We start from the raw sequence: 15,363 nt of genomic DNA on the forward strand, positions 1-15,363 counted from the left end.
GACAATACCCAGTGCACAAAGCGAGGTCTATAAAGACATGATTCTTCGAGGTTGGTGTGGAATAACCTGACTGGCCTAAACAGAACTCTGACCCTAACTCCATCGAATACCTTTGGGATAAATTGAAACACCGACGGCGAATCAGGCCTTATCGCCCGACATCAGTGCCCGACCTCACTAATGCTTTTGTGGCTGAACAGAAACGAATCCCACAGTCATGTTCCAAAATCCAGTGAAAAGCCTCCTCAGAAGAGTGGAAACTATGATAGTAGCAAAGGGGGGAACAGCTTCATATTAATGCTCATGGTTTTGAAATGAGATGTTTAACAAACACATATGGGTGTGATAGTCGAGGGTCCACATACTTTTGGCCATTTAGTGTATCTTCACATGGGACAACGAAAATAATTATTGAGAATTCGAATAATTTAAAAGAAATAGAGCAAAGACTTTATTGAACACAAAACAAGTTGTTTTTCCACATATTTGGATTAAAGAAAAACATTTGTTATAAACAAGTATTATATTCTTTCGGTTTCTTACAGCGTAATTATTTTAAAGTCTTTCAAAAATACACTGGCGAAAAGGTTTTTAAAACTGATAAATATTCCTTTATATTGTAGAATCAAGTAACAACATGTCATTTCGTTTTTACTGTTTTGAATACATGCAGCAAGATATTGAATATCAATATTTGTTTTATTAGTCAATTGTATCTGTTTTTTTATTTACTTATGTATTTTCATTGAAGCCAAATACAATCAGAGAATATTGAAATAATAACATAACAGCCAAATGGCTCCAAATTCTAAAGTACGATAAAATTGTTAGTATCCAATATTACATAGCTTTACATATTACCCCGCAAATAATTTGCAAAATAATAAACTAATGTTAAATGTAATGAATTATTAATTTATTCTCCTTGTATTTCATCTCTGCATAAAAGTGATAAAACAACATATTCTGTCATTGTCATCTTCTTTGTTTGTTTTTTTTGGAATTTCGCACAAAGCTACTCGAGGGATATCTGTGCTAGCCGTCCCTAATTTAGTAGTGTAAGACTAGAGGGAAGGCAGCTAGTCATCACCACCCACCGCCAACTCTTGGGCTACTCTTTTACCAACGAATAGTGGGATTGACCGTCACATTATAACGCCTCCACGGCTGAAAGGGCGAGCATTTTTGGTGCGACCGGGATGCGAACCCGCGACCCTCAGATTACAAGTCGCACGCCTTAACACGCTTGGCCATGCCGGGCCTTGTCATCTTCTTTCACAGTTTTAATTTCTGGAGTGTACAATCTACCATACTTGATCTACTTGCATTCCAAAGCAATAAAAAATGAGTTCAATTGCATAAAGAGTATGCAACTACAGTGTACCTTTAAAATAACAAATCAATATGAACAAATACATCATTTATTATGTAAAATACAAATACGGCTATAATAATCGATGTCTGTATTTTTTTTTATTACAGGTATACATCCGTTAAAGACAACATATTTTACACTTTTATTCAAGTTAAGTAACCTATAATAATTACTCATTGAAATTTCTATTCTTTTTCAGAAAGCCTTCATACCAACTCACTCTACGATTCTATGTAAATGTAATGAGTAAACATAAATAAAGCTATATCTGCACTTCGTTCCTTCGCAGAACATCCACAATATCAGTGTAATTCATGTGTTCAGGTCTTCTCACTTTATATTGAGAAATGAAACACTAAAGATCAGTACAAGTGACAAGTGTCTACGTTTTTCAACCATTTCATTCCATATCATTTTCTGCATATTGTTTCAGAAGAATATATCTGCCATCCATTCTGCTTTAGTTCAAAATCAATAGATTAATTTTCTGAAATTTTTAACATTAGCATTCATATAGAATGATCAGATATTTGGGAATGGTAACTCAGCAGCTTGATAGGATGAAATATCAGGACCCAAACTAATGATAAATTAATGTTAAAAACCAAATATGATATAAGAACCAATTTGTTTCTTCTTTTAAATGAACTTCATACTGTTGCAAGCTAAAAAATGTAAGACAATTTATTAAATAATCATTTTAACTTAAAACAACACGAGCTCCCTAGTGGCACAGCGGTATACCAACGGATTCACAACGCTAGAAGCTTGGTTTCGATACCCATGGTAGACAAAGCACAGCTAGTCCATTGTGTAGCTTATATGTTTTATTTATTCAGTAGTTGAAAATGTGTTTGTTTGTTTGTTCTTAAGTGCAAGTCTACATAACAGTCTATAAGTGCAAGTCTACATAACAGTTTATCTGTATTGTACCCACCACGATATCAAAACCCTGTTTCTGGCATTACAAGTCATCAGACTTAGCGCAGTGATATGGGACCCCCAGTAGCACAGCGGTATGACTGCAGAATTAAACCGCTAGAAACCGGGTTTGGATACCCGTGGTGGACAGAGCACCGATAACCCATTGTGTAGCTTTGTGTTTAATTCCAAACAAGCAAACTGTGATACTGGGATGCAATAGCTGAGAAACGAACAACGAAATAGTCTGCTTCGTTGTTTATTTTTCGTTACTTATTGGTTAAAAAACTAATGTTTCCTTCTTTATAAACCGAACAATGCAAACCAGTTCGTTTTTGTCAACCAAAATAAAACGAATATCGAACCATTTATTAATAATGGACTCTATTATTTGTGTTTTTATCAACTTCACATGCTTGGAAATTTCATTGAATTTTATAAATCATTTGAAATATTAGAAGTTACTTAATGTTGATTATTCTAAGATGCACCGTGTTTCAAAACGTCTTGATTACCTATGATTAAATGTTTTTGACAGAAACCAATTTACTTCAAAGGAAGATTATATTTTTATAAGCATGTTTATAAGCAATTCTGTAACATTTTACAGTCGTTTGTTGCTCCGTGTATTGATTAAGACACGTGTACAAAATTTCATGATATAATTATTAATCAATACAAGACATTACTGAAAACGAAACTACACACATTTAATTTACATGTTCTTTGATGCTGTAAATATTTAAATAACATATTTCAAATATAGAATTTTCAAAACATTTTTCTAATACAACTGGAACATACCAGATCACGTGTGTTTTTTCTCCTGATTTCTAATTTTCGTGACTTATAAGCACGTTAGGACCACTGGAATAAGTAAGAAACCCAAAAAGCTTTGAGTTGAACTGAATCGTTTGTACAAACGTTATGTATATGAATACAAAACTTATACGAATGCTTTGTTAGGAGAAAAGAAAACTTAATTAATTAAAAATATCTGGATATTTTACTTCCTGACTGGTTCATGACAACCAAACGAAACACAGGATATGAATTTTATGCACCAACAAACAGAATCGATACATGAGACCTAGAAGTAGTTTTGCTTAACAATCATTATTCGCCCATTAGCCAAAAATGTACGTTTTCTGCTCTGTAGTGAATTTTGAAAATTAATTGTCAACAAAATAATACTCCTCCACGTTGGCTGTTTCTAATGGTACTGCTGATATTTTCCTGTGCTTGTAATGGACTAATTTTACGTATCTAACCAATAAAATACCGTTTTAACTAGGAAAATAATAATTCGCCCAGTCACGCAATATTCGTATAAAGCTATAATGCTTTTTACTTTATAATAATTAATAGTAATTTTGTTGACTTATCTTTTAGATATGTGACTGAAATATCATATTTTTTGTAAATCACGTTAAGTGGATAGTGTAGAGAAATAATAATGTTTTTATTTTTTATTTGGCTACTTGACTATGGTGAGCAAAATTTACGAAATCACACACGGTGATACTGCTATGACAAGTATGAGATCTGAGATGTGAGATCTCGTGATTACTGTCCATCACTCTATTTTCTAGTCGTATGAACTAGTTGTTTTTGTTGTTTTGTGTACTTTCGAATACGTAGATAAAACTTGCAAGGATTAGGAGATAAACTCAGTTTTAAGTTCATACCATTAATAGTATGTATGGATAGTTTAACACGTATTCAAGTAAGGACAATAGAGATAGTCGTTTCTTATTGCCGCCCGCTAGTACAGCGGTATGTCTCCGGATTTATAACGCTAAAATCAGGGGTTCGATTCCCCTCGGTGGGCTGAGCAGATAGCCCTATGTGGCTTTGCTATACGAAAAACACACGTTTCTTATTACATTATAATTTATATTGTTAATTATTATTATTTATATTAATTACAATTATATTACATTTTATTATTTTCTACTTATCAACATGCCTAGCCAATAGCGTAAGATAAAAGAAAGTCCACTATCTTACACGGTACATTTGTTCTGATGCCATTGATTATTCTTTTTAGTTTATGATGCAATTTTATATTATTGTTAGATTATGATGCAATTTTATATTATTGATTATAATGTTACTTTTTATTATAATTTACTGGACCTTCTTTTTAAGATATCACGATAATACATATATTTTCATTCGACTTTGTTTTTGTATAAGTACTATTGAATGTTTTTGTTAGCCCAATATTACTGGCTATTATATGTCAAAGATACGCAGTATTACTAGCATATACACATTAGTCAGAGTAACAATTAGAAGCAACACAAACTAGTATTATCCAATCAAACATTAAAATTCAGTTATAAATGAGAGTTGATTTTTAATTAAGATTGATATTTCGAGTATTAAAAGCACCCATGTGGCCATTAAGACCATTACATAAGGATTAAGCAGACCTTTCTCCCCTTGATAAGATGTACATCATAACTGCATCAGATTCATAGCTCTGTACCAATAAAGTGAATAAATGTAGTTTCCAAAAATAAAGAGGTTTAAGACGACAAATATTATTAAAAATATCTTCAGTGATGAGTCAAGTGGTAAGCTGTTAAGATATTGAGGACATCATATTATTTAATGTTGGTAAATTATTTAAGATGATAAAGACATAAGTCATATAATACTGATAAGTTTTAACGATTCTCAAAACATCTTATTTCTGAACGACAATAAGATATTTAAGACACTAAAGGCACTCTATAACTTAACTTGAAAATCTTTTTCGGATATTGAAAACTTTATATTTCTCCCTCAATGGCTCATCGGTAAATTTAAAAAGTTCATGAATCCAGAATTGTGGTTTCGATATCACTTGTAGGCAAAGCACGGATAGTCCATTGTGTAGTTTAGGTTTGTTTTGGAATTTCGCACAAAGCTACTCGAGAGCTATCTGTGCTAGCCGTCCCTAATTGAGCAGTGTAAGACTAGAGGGAAGGCAGCTAGTCATCACCATCCACCGCCAACTCTTGGGCTACTCTTGTACCAACGAATGGTGGGATTGACCGTAACATTATAACGCCCCCACGGCTGGGAGGGCTAGCATGTTTAGCGCGACGCGGGCACGAACCCGCGACGCTTGGATTACGAGTCGCACGCCTTACGCGCTCGGCCATGCCAGGCCGGGTGGAGTTTAGAGCTTAACAACAACTAAATGAAGACATTATATTAGTCAATGGAATTATTAATAATATTATTCAATATTATAATAAGAAACTCGTTACCTCTTCATGTCATTATTCAATAATATTGAATAATATTATTAATAATTCCATTGACAGGTGGCGAACTATGACATGAAGAGGTAACGAGTTTCTTTTTCTTTCCCTGCTGATATTTAGTAAAATACTTTCATATTGAATTAAGTTCTTGTTTTTCAGCATAGTTGAATAATTAAGAAACAATTAAAAATGAAAAGCTATCCTTGAACAGTTTGTTTTTTATTATAATATAAAGAATAAATAGTAAATGTTGTTGAAGACCTGACAAAAATTGTGTTTACATTGGCACAGTTAATGCTTATGCATAAGTTTACAATTACATACTTTTTTATGATGAAAATATTTTTACTTATTAAAAATATCATACATAGAATTGAGAAATAACTGATAAAACTTTTAAATATTTCGGTGTTTGTATAATCATTTACCTGTCGATGAAGACTATGTAAAATGTTATAGAATTTGTAAAGGTTCACTTGATTGTCAGACACGACATACAGATCTATGGCTAATGCCAAAATACTGTCATATCGCTGTTACCGTTGTCGAGATACCAATAAAAACTATAGAAAACTTCTGGTTTATTCAAGGATGGAAAACATCCTTAGTAAATAAAAATGTTACTGAAACAATAAATTCGTTAAAATCTACTGATTTTGGAGATCAAAGAAGATTCTAAAACTCAGATAAATATGGATGTTACTGAACATGATTTACTGAATACAATAGTGCCTATTATGTTCCAAAATATAAACAAAAAATTAAAAATGTTACATGAAATAAAAATGGGCATTAATGGAACAAAAAATTACATAATTTTTTTATCAGCAAAGTGTGATGAAATATTATTAATACAAAGCAAATTTGCTGAAGATATCAACATATTAAAAATGTATGTGGAACGTTTAAAGTCTAATAATATTAAAAATAATGATTTAACTTCAAAAATATTAATTGAAGTTAATGATCTGGAACAGTACGAACGAAGAAGCAGTATAGAGATACATGTAATAATGAGATAATGGGGAACTGAAATATATTCCACAAAGAGCTGCTGAAAAGTTTAATGTGCTAAATTATAAAATGATGAAATATTAATGGCTTGTAGAATAGGTGTCCATAATAGTAATGTGATGTAGAACCTATAATAGTTAAATTCTAAAGTGTTTTGGATAAAGAAAAATGGTTGAAGTGGTTAAACAAAGTCAAATCTAAGAGAATATGGGTAAAGGCAGAGTTTAATCTAGGAAATAATGAATATCCTGATAGAAATTGTAAAAAGTAGAAAGTATAAATGATATTATATACAAATTAAAATATACTGAAAATGATATTTTGATTTTGTTAAATGTTAATATTAACAATATTCACAATAAGTGGGGCTATTTTTGTACAATTACTAATTAAGTTTTGAAATGTGAACTCCAAAATTATAGCTTAGAGAGCTATGAAAAAATTTACAAATGTAAAGGAAATAAGGAAGAAGGAGGAATTTTAAATTGTATAAGAATTAGTGAAATTAAGTTTGGAAGATGCAGAAATATTATAATTTACTGTTGAGGTAAAATATTGTTAAAAATTGATAATTCCAATTTACACACTTACAAATAACATTTCTAATCTTTATATCTTAATTAATGAATTAGAAAGTTTAAACATATAGGGTGTATATCTGTGATATAAATATTAATATTAAAAAAATAATGAAAACAGTAATTTGATCCAATCTATTATAATCTTGTGTTAACATCTACATATTGTGATTTTAACAACATGTAAATGTCAACACAAGATTATAATAGAGAATTAGAAAGTTAGTTAAATCTTATTTAGGTCATGTATATACAAAACCTACAAGTGTATATGTAAAAAGTTATTATTTTTGTCAAAATAAAAACTATGAAAAAGATGATAGGAAATGTTTTAGTAATTAATAAAATAAAAATAAATAGTGCTATAAATGACATAAACGTCTATATTTGGGAAAAGTTCTTAAGATAAGAGGATCCTGAAGTAAGGGATAAAACTGGTTTGTGTGTTAAATTAAATTAAACTAAAAATACACTTCATATTAAAATATAAAGAGAAACACACATCATAAATCTTACATAGATTCTGATAATTTGGAGTTAATAAGAGATAAGGATAAATTATGTCATAAGTATAAATATAAAAAAAATGAAGAACTTTACAAAGCAAAGAAAAATTTTGTAGCTTATTTTATAAGAAATTAAGAAAAAATTACTATATGACAAAATTTTCTGGGCCCGGCATGGCCAAGCGTGTTAAGGCGTGCGACTTGTAATCTGAGAGTCACGGGTTTGCATCCCCTTCGCGCCAAACATGCTCGCCATTTCAGCCGTGGGGGCGTTATAATGTGACGGTTAATCCCACTATTCGTTGGTAAAAGAATAGATCAAGAGTTGGCGGTGGGTGGTGATGACTAGCTGCCTTTCCTTTAGTGTTACACTGCTAAATTAGGGATGGCTAGCACAGATAGCCCTCGAGTAGCTTTGTGCGAAATTAAAAGAAAAAAAAAAAATTCTGACATTTAGGGTAAAAATAAAAGAGACCCGGAAATGCATTAAGTTAGTGCTAACTTAATTGAAGAAATAATAAAGCAAAACTTTATCAGTACAAATATAAGTACCATTGATTTAGCAAATAATTCTAAAAGAGAGTTTATAAGTAAGATAAATGCTCTAAATAGTAACAATAATATTGAAAATAATAATAATTATATCACAAATACAAAACATTTTCTTCAAAGTACTAATAGAATTTATTTCCCTCCAATAACAGAATAAAATCTTATTAATAGAGTAAATTCAAAGGACCAGGTATTGATGGTATGAAATTAAGATGTATAGTACCATATATAATATATTACCAAAGGCTATAACATGCCTATTAAATTTAATTTATGAAGAAGGGAATATACTGGATGGACTTAAATATAAATGGTATAACCTATTTACAAGACAGAAGAAAAGATTTCAGTAATTATTGACTAATTCCCATTTTAGTGTGATTAACACAATATTGGAAAGGTATGTATGCAACAAAATGTTGAATTTTATTGAAAGAAATTACATTGTAAACAAATGTTAGTAAAAAACAACAACTAAATATGTTTGCAGACAAGCTAATTAATATTCAATGAATATTACTTCATGCACATAGAGTGAATATTATCATTAATTTAACATTTTAGTGTCTAAGATATTGTTTCTTTGTGTCAAAAGTATAATAACATTACAGGATATTATGTTTTGTGTCATGTTCAATACGTTGTTCACTTGAGGTATATGTTAATAGAAAATGATGGTTGAGACAGAATCCTAATATTAATTTCCCCTTTTTGTTTGTCTGTTTTGGTAACAGCTGTTTAACCTTTGTGGAAATTTATTATTGATATTATAACGAATTTAATATCATATATTTATTTTAGTATCTATATTTGTTTAAATTTAATATATATTTAGAAATGCATGTAACTTTTATTCTTAAATGTGTATTGCAAAATTCCATTCTATTCTTTTGTATAAGATTCTTGAGCGTGAGAATCAACAATATATATTTTACATAGTTGCCAACTGAACTTTTGAGAACCTCACCTAAAGTTTATAAATCGACACAACAGGAGACAGTTTCCAGAAAATTGTTGGTTTGCTACTGTGATTATACTATAAACCTTACAAGCTATAACTGTGATAAACGCTTATTAATTGGGAAACTACATATATTTGACCAGGATCGTTTATAGATTTCGAACATTACAAATGGCTTAAATGCAGTGAATTAATTAACTTCAGACGTCAGTATTTCTGCAAGGAGCATATTAGATATTTCCCCTGGAAAAACTCACGTGTGAAGAAGTTAGCTGGCTCCCTGTCAAGTTAATGGTATCTATGTATCATATCTTGTAAACTCCTGTTGTACGTAAATTATGTGTCTTGATGACCATTATGTCTATAATTAGAATTTTTATTGTTCATGTTATTATTATCAATTGTATAATGGTACTATTGTAACTAACATTATAACAACAAAATAACTAGATTAAAAAAGTCATAATGAACCTCTGCTATTAATAATGAGGTCGAGAAGACTGCTTTACTAAGAACTATTCAGGCAGATTTTTGAGATGGTAGGCTAGTGTACTCTTAGTGTTTGACTGCTCCTGTTCAGTCTTCTTTCTGATGTTTCGAGCTGTGTTATCAAATGGGTCAGACTTCATCTTATTGTAATCTTCAGCTTCAACTTGAATTTAAACCTCAATGAATTGTCGATATTTATCCTAAATTACAATTGCATCATTTACGTTTGCTAGCAAAAGCGTTATGATGTTTTGAGTTTCTTAAGGCAGTTTTTCTATTAGAGTACTACTATAGTGGGGTTTGTATTACAAGACTCCCTGTACAACATGCTTTATTTTTGTTTTAAGATATTTCTTTTATTTGATCTATAGATTGGCTTTCGTTCTGATGTAAGTAATTATTTAAATTCTTACATTCAATATTCCTGAGAGGGTAAATAATGCATTGAAACCTGAATAACACTATCGCTATTTTGGGAAAGACTATTTTATTCTTTGTACTGGATATAGGGTGTAATGTTTCAGTCATTATAGACAGTCACAAAAGCGTGTTAAAAGCAAAACATATCATGCATATTACATGATTATTATCTAAACAATATTAATGTTAGCTGTAGAAGTCTGGCCCATTTGAAATCTATTCGATAATTTTCTAATTTGCTTTGAATAAAATTAATCTTCAAGCATGTTTTGCCAAATATGTATAACGGTATTGAAAAGATATTTTGAATTATTGAGTATATCCAAATAAATTAATTAATAAAATGTAAATTTCCAATACTTTAAACCAATATCTAAAGACATAATTAAGTATCCTTTCTTATTGTCATTCCTTACAAGCGTTTTTCTTTTATGTTACTGCCTTCATCACACATGTATAACATATTAATATGGCTTCATAGTTTAAGATTTTCTATGTATGCAAAAAACACAGATTAACTTATGCATGAATGTTATACATATATTCAAAGATTAAAATATTTTCCTAAAATTGAATTTCACTATACATATCCAACTCTATGTTGTTGTATGTTTTATTTTTTCTAACTATACTACTACATGAAAATACGTCAAATAAATATAGTCTACATGGCCTTGGCTTCTTTTATGTTATCATGAATATTCTGTGAACAAGTGTTGACACCGAAATTAATGTCCGTTCTTATGTAATAAGGCTTGACTTAATTCTTGAAAAACTGTGTTTGATAAACGAAAGATCTCGAAAATTCACACATTAGTAACAGGAAAAGGGCTGGTGGCCAAAATATCATTACATCATTTCTTCGTGTTCAAAATGACCTTCTAAAGTAATTTCACAGTCGAGTAATTTTTTCGCACTATTAATTTTTCTTTTTTCGTTGTTGTTTAGAGTTCATCTGTAAAAAAAAAAAAAAAAAAAAACAGGTATAAAGTACCTTACAGAAAATAAGCTGTTCATTGTCACATGATACTTATAAGGACGAAATAATTTTAATTGTCTTTCCGCAGATTGAAAAATACTTGACGCTGTTCGTCGTATAACAATCGCTTAATAAAGTCAAAATTTATGTTTGCCAACAATAAGGGTAAAGATGCATTTGATTAGGATTAATGTGTGTTTTGTTGAAATAATATCAAATGTTAGTTCGCAAAACAGGTATGAGCTTTTGATTTTTATGACAAGTTCTGATGATATAATCAACTTTCTGTATAATGATAGAAAATAAATCTGATTTACACAATCCTGATGCTTATATTAACACTTTTTCAGTGACCAAGAAGGGTACAATGTTTATTTTGCCTGTAATGCGGATTCTAGGGTTTTTGGTAAAAATGCACTTTAAAGTCGTGGAAATCTGTAAAATGATGGTCAAATCCCTCTATTAGATCGGATAAAAGTAGCCTAGATAACATGAATGGACGCAAAATATATTGTTTGATTTAATTAAATGTAAGACGTCATTCTTTCTCAACTTCTACCTTACAATAAAACAATTGGCAACATCACCCAACAGTGAGATAGTTATTTGAAGTTCTAATGATTTTCAGTCTCTATTTTGATTAGCATTATTATGCTTGTAACTAAATGAAACAGTCTGAATTTGTCAACCAACAAAATAGTTTTCAAATATATCCAACTAATATTTATTTATTTGTTTGTGTATTTTTATTGCAGCGCTGATTTGTTATGGATACTTCTTATAGCAATTCTACGAACAATTAACGACTCCTACTTTCTGTTCAAATCTTAATTTTTCCCTATGTATTTGTTTAGTTCTTATATATCCGTAGAATGTATGCAACATGTGTAAATTTTCAGTGTAGCTATATCCCTTATAGCTGTAACTTTTACGAAGATTAAAACCACAATAGAAATTTATAAAATATTTTCATTGCTTTGACCTGCAGATAATTGCATAAAATAGCCAAAATATGGATTACATTTGATATATTTGTGATTGTGGTTTTAATTCTTGTTTTTAACAGGATCCCTATTTCATTATAAAATTGATATCTTTTTTAATGATCGTATATGTTTACTTTTTACCTTATACCTTTATAAGGTATGTATGTACTTTAGCTTTAGAAACAGTCGTTTCTCTATCCATCTGTATGTAGCGCCATCCATTGGGTTAAATTGAATTGAATCGTTTATTTTTAAATTTTTTTTTAACTTCGCGCAAAGCTCCAGGAGGGCTATCTGCGCTAGCTATTACTAATTTAGCAGTGTAAGACTACAACGAAAGCAGCTAGTCATCACCACCCACTGACAACTCTTGGGCTACTCTTTTATTGGGATTGATCGTAACATTATAACGTCCCCATGGCTGAAAGGGAGAGCATGTTTGGTGCCATAAGGATTCGAACCCGTGACCCTGGACAACTCACCCTATCGCTATACTCGCTGACTCGATCAAGCGAGTAGGTATGTAGCGGACGAAAAATTTGTTGTTTTATAAATTTTTGAATTGTCATAAGCCAAATTTAAGTAACCTTTTAGCGTATTATTCGTGCACACACGCATAATATATTGTAACCCAATATTGTATGGTCCGTTTTTCGATTAGGAATTCAATAAGGTGGTTTTTCAGAGAGTGAATTATTTCGAATGCCTGTCGATATCTACTATTAAGTACCAGTGCACTTAATAATAACTTCTAAATATTAAAGATTTTTCACACTGCTATAGATTTCGTCCATATTTCATACTACTAGAGATTCCGTCCTTTTATCATACTGACAAAAATTTCATCATTTGAGCCTATTTAATGACAGTCTGCTTGGTATACAGATTTAGAATAGACATGTACTGAACATTTGAGAATTAGAATGCATCTTCAAGCAATGTAAAACAGTAGGTTTTTAAAGTTTTATGTTCCTTTAACATGTTTTTGTACTGGTTAGAAACAATCAATGTTTTTGTTTGTTTGAATGTTTGTAATTAAGCACAAAGCTACACAAAGGGCTGTCTGCGCTCTGCCCACCACGAGTAATGAAACCCAATTTTTTGCGTTATGAATCCGCATACATATCGCTTTACCACTTCGGGAGCACAATCAATGTCCAATTTACTTGTACTCTATATCTATAGTGACATTTATATAGATATAGCTATTTTTCTATCTAGTGTATTCAAACATAAGACAATCGCATTACGTAATTTAAAATATATTATATATATAATGAAACTGGAAGAGGAACTGTCCTTGTATAATCACACTTTTTCACACTCATTATCTTTCTATTCTGGATTCCATATTTTAAAAAGGCGCTAAACAAATATAGTATATGTACATATTAAACAGATGCACCTTTGTGGATTTTAAGGCTAACTCTAAACAAAACTCAAGAAAAACTCCATTTTTTTCGTAGTCCCGCGGCAAGTCGTATCATAGTAACATGACTTTTTTCAAAGTACTGCATTACGAATTAATGTCACGTGACCCAACCTACCCATTAGTAATATCGCCCTTAATGTTATTGCCATTATTTAAAAACGTGTTGAACAAAGATTCTTTACTCATATTATTTGTCAAACATTCAAGTAGATCACTTCCAAGCTAAGTAACCATGGAAATGCAGTGGACTATTTATACAACATACTTGTCTTCGCTTTCACTTAGCAACAACATTCGTATTATTTTGATAATGTTAATTGTTATTCTGCTATTTATTTTCTTTTACAAAGAGTATAAAAAATTGAACTGGAAACATAAGTGTGGATGGGAGCTTCCAGGAAGTACAGCCCAACCTATTCGAATTCTTCAGGTCTACCTCCTTCCTGTGCTGACTCGAAAATCCAGGCCAGTTTCAGTCTATTCAGGTAAGATGATAAGATTAAAATTCATCATCACGTGTCCGTTTTCCAAATGGTCTTTTAGTTGGACAAAGATATCTGTGTCTTAATGATGTGTTTTATATATAAAACATAGTAACAGACATGTGGGCGTCAACATAAATAAAAAATTTTCTAACTAAGGATTCTAGAGCATAAAGACGTTTTTTCTATACAGCTAGTTGAGGATCTTATAAAAGTTATTGTACGTCTTATATCGATTTTTATACTAAAAATATTTGATAGAAGTTTTATGCAATGTCACTCAATAAAAAACATTTTTGTATTTTTTTCGAAACTTTTAACTTATATTACTATACCTCTTTAAGGCAGTAAGAAGACTCTTTGGAAATTTACATTTGGCAAGATATAAATGAGTAGACTAAATCTGTATGAAACGTTTAATCACGTAGTCGTAGAGCAAGCGAATTTCAGAATATGATTTTTTTTTCTATTTTGGTCTTTATGTTTCTGTATGGGGCTTACATCAAAGTGTTTTAAAGGATAATACAAACTTTAATGAATTCTTTTTATCAAAGTTAAACGTCAACAGTTTACACAAAAAGAATAAGATGCAGACAGACCATATTTGTAATTTTATACAAAGTGTACAATGCATTTTTTTTTCTAAAAATGTATTTTGAAACAGGTTTCTCTGATTTCCTTAATGTTTCACTCGTTACCTCAGCCATATTACAAATTTGAATTTTACATAAAAACGAAATAAAAACAACAGTTTTTAGGTGTAGCAGTCGACATAAGGGTAAAAGTGTCGTTTATTGGACTTTAACTAGACTAGACATTTACTTAACTGATAGAAAGTTTAAATAAAATAAGTCATAATATAATACCTCTCCTGGAATGACTGGATGAATGTGTTATAAGTATATTCTACTGTTGTTGTGAGATAAAGCGAGACAATAATATCATGTCATGGGTTATTCTGATCGAATCTAATTAGCTTTATAACGCAACCATAGCTCTAAATTGTGGATCGACAAAATATTCTTTTTCTTTCACTGTAGTTAGGCCTCGACCAACTAAGCTTCGGATCCACACTTCGGCAGATTAACCTTTAGCCAACACGCATAGCCCAATTTTTTATACATTATAAACAATACGGAAATTCAGAAACCTTTTTTATTTTTTGATCACAATTTATTGTAATGATAGCAAAATGACTTAACATTGTTGGATAATACATTTTTCTTTTGCTTCTTATCCAAAAGTTTTATTATAAAAAAAACAAAAAATCATTACTATTTGAAAAACTGTAAGTAGTTTTGATCTTTTTTTAAAATTGCGGCCCGGCGTCGCCAGGTGGGTTAAGGCGTGCGTCTCGTAATCTGAGGGTCGCGGGTTCAAATCTTGGTCGCACCAAACATGCTCGCCT

At 30.7% G+C, this 15,363-nt stretch overlaps 1 protein-coding gene across 2 annotated transcripts in view; it reads left to right on the forward strand.

Annotated features, from left to right (window-relative positions):
• The first annotated feature begins 13,591 nt into the window (after positions 1-13,591).
• The window catches only part of LOC143229442 (cytochrome P450 4V2-like), a 32,720-nt gene continuing 30,948 nt past the window's right edge, over positions 13,592-15,363 (forward strand). Inside the window, exon 1 of one of the 2 annotated variants that reach the window (XM_076461777.1) lies at positions 13,592-13,958. In XM_076461777.1, the coding sequence (XP_076317892.1) occupies positions 13,706-13,958 (253 nt within the window). In that variant the 5' untranslated portion in view covers positions 13,592-13,705. The remainder of the gene's footprint in view (positions 13,959-15,363) is intronic. The other variant, XM_076461776.1, reaches the window with a different exon arrangement.

Source organism: Tachypleus tridentatus, chromosome 10 (assembly GCF_004210375.1).
Source record: "Tachypleus tridentatus isolate NWPU-2018 chromosome 10, ASM421037v1, whole genome shotgun sequence".
Lineage (NCBI taxonomy): Eukaryota > Metazoa > Arthropoda > Merostomata > Xiphosura > Limulidae > Tachypleus > Tachypleus tridentatus.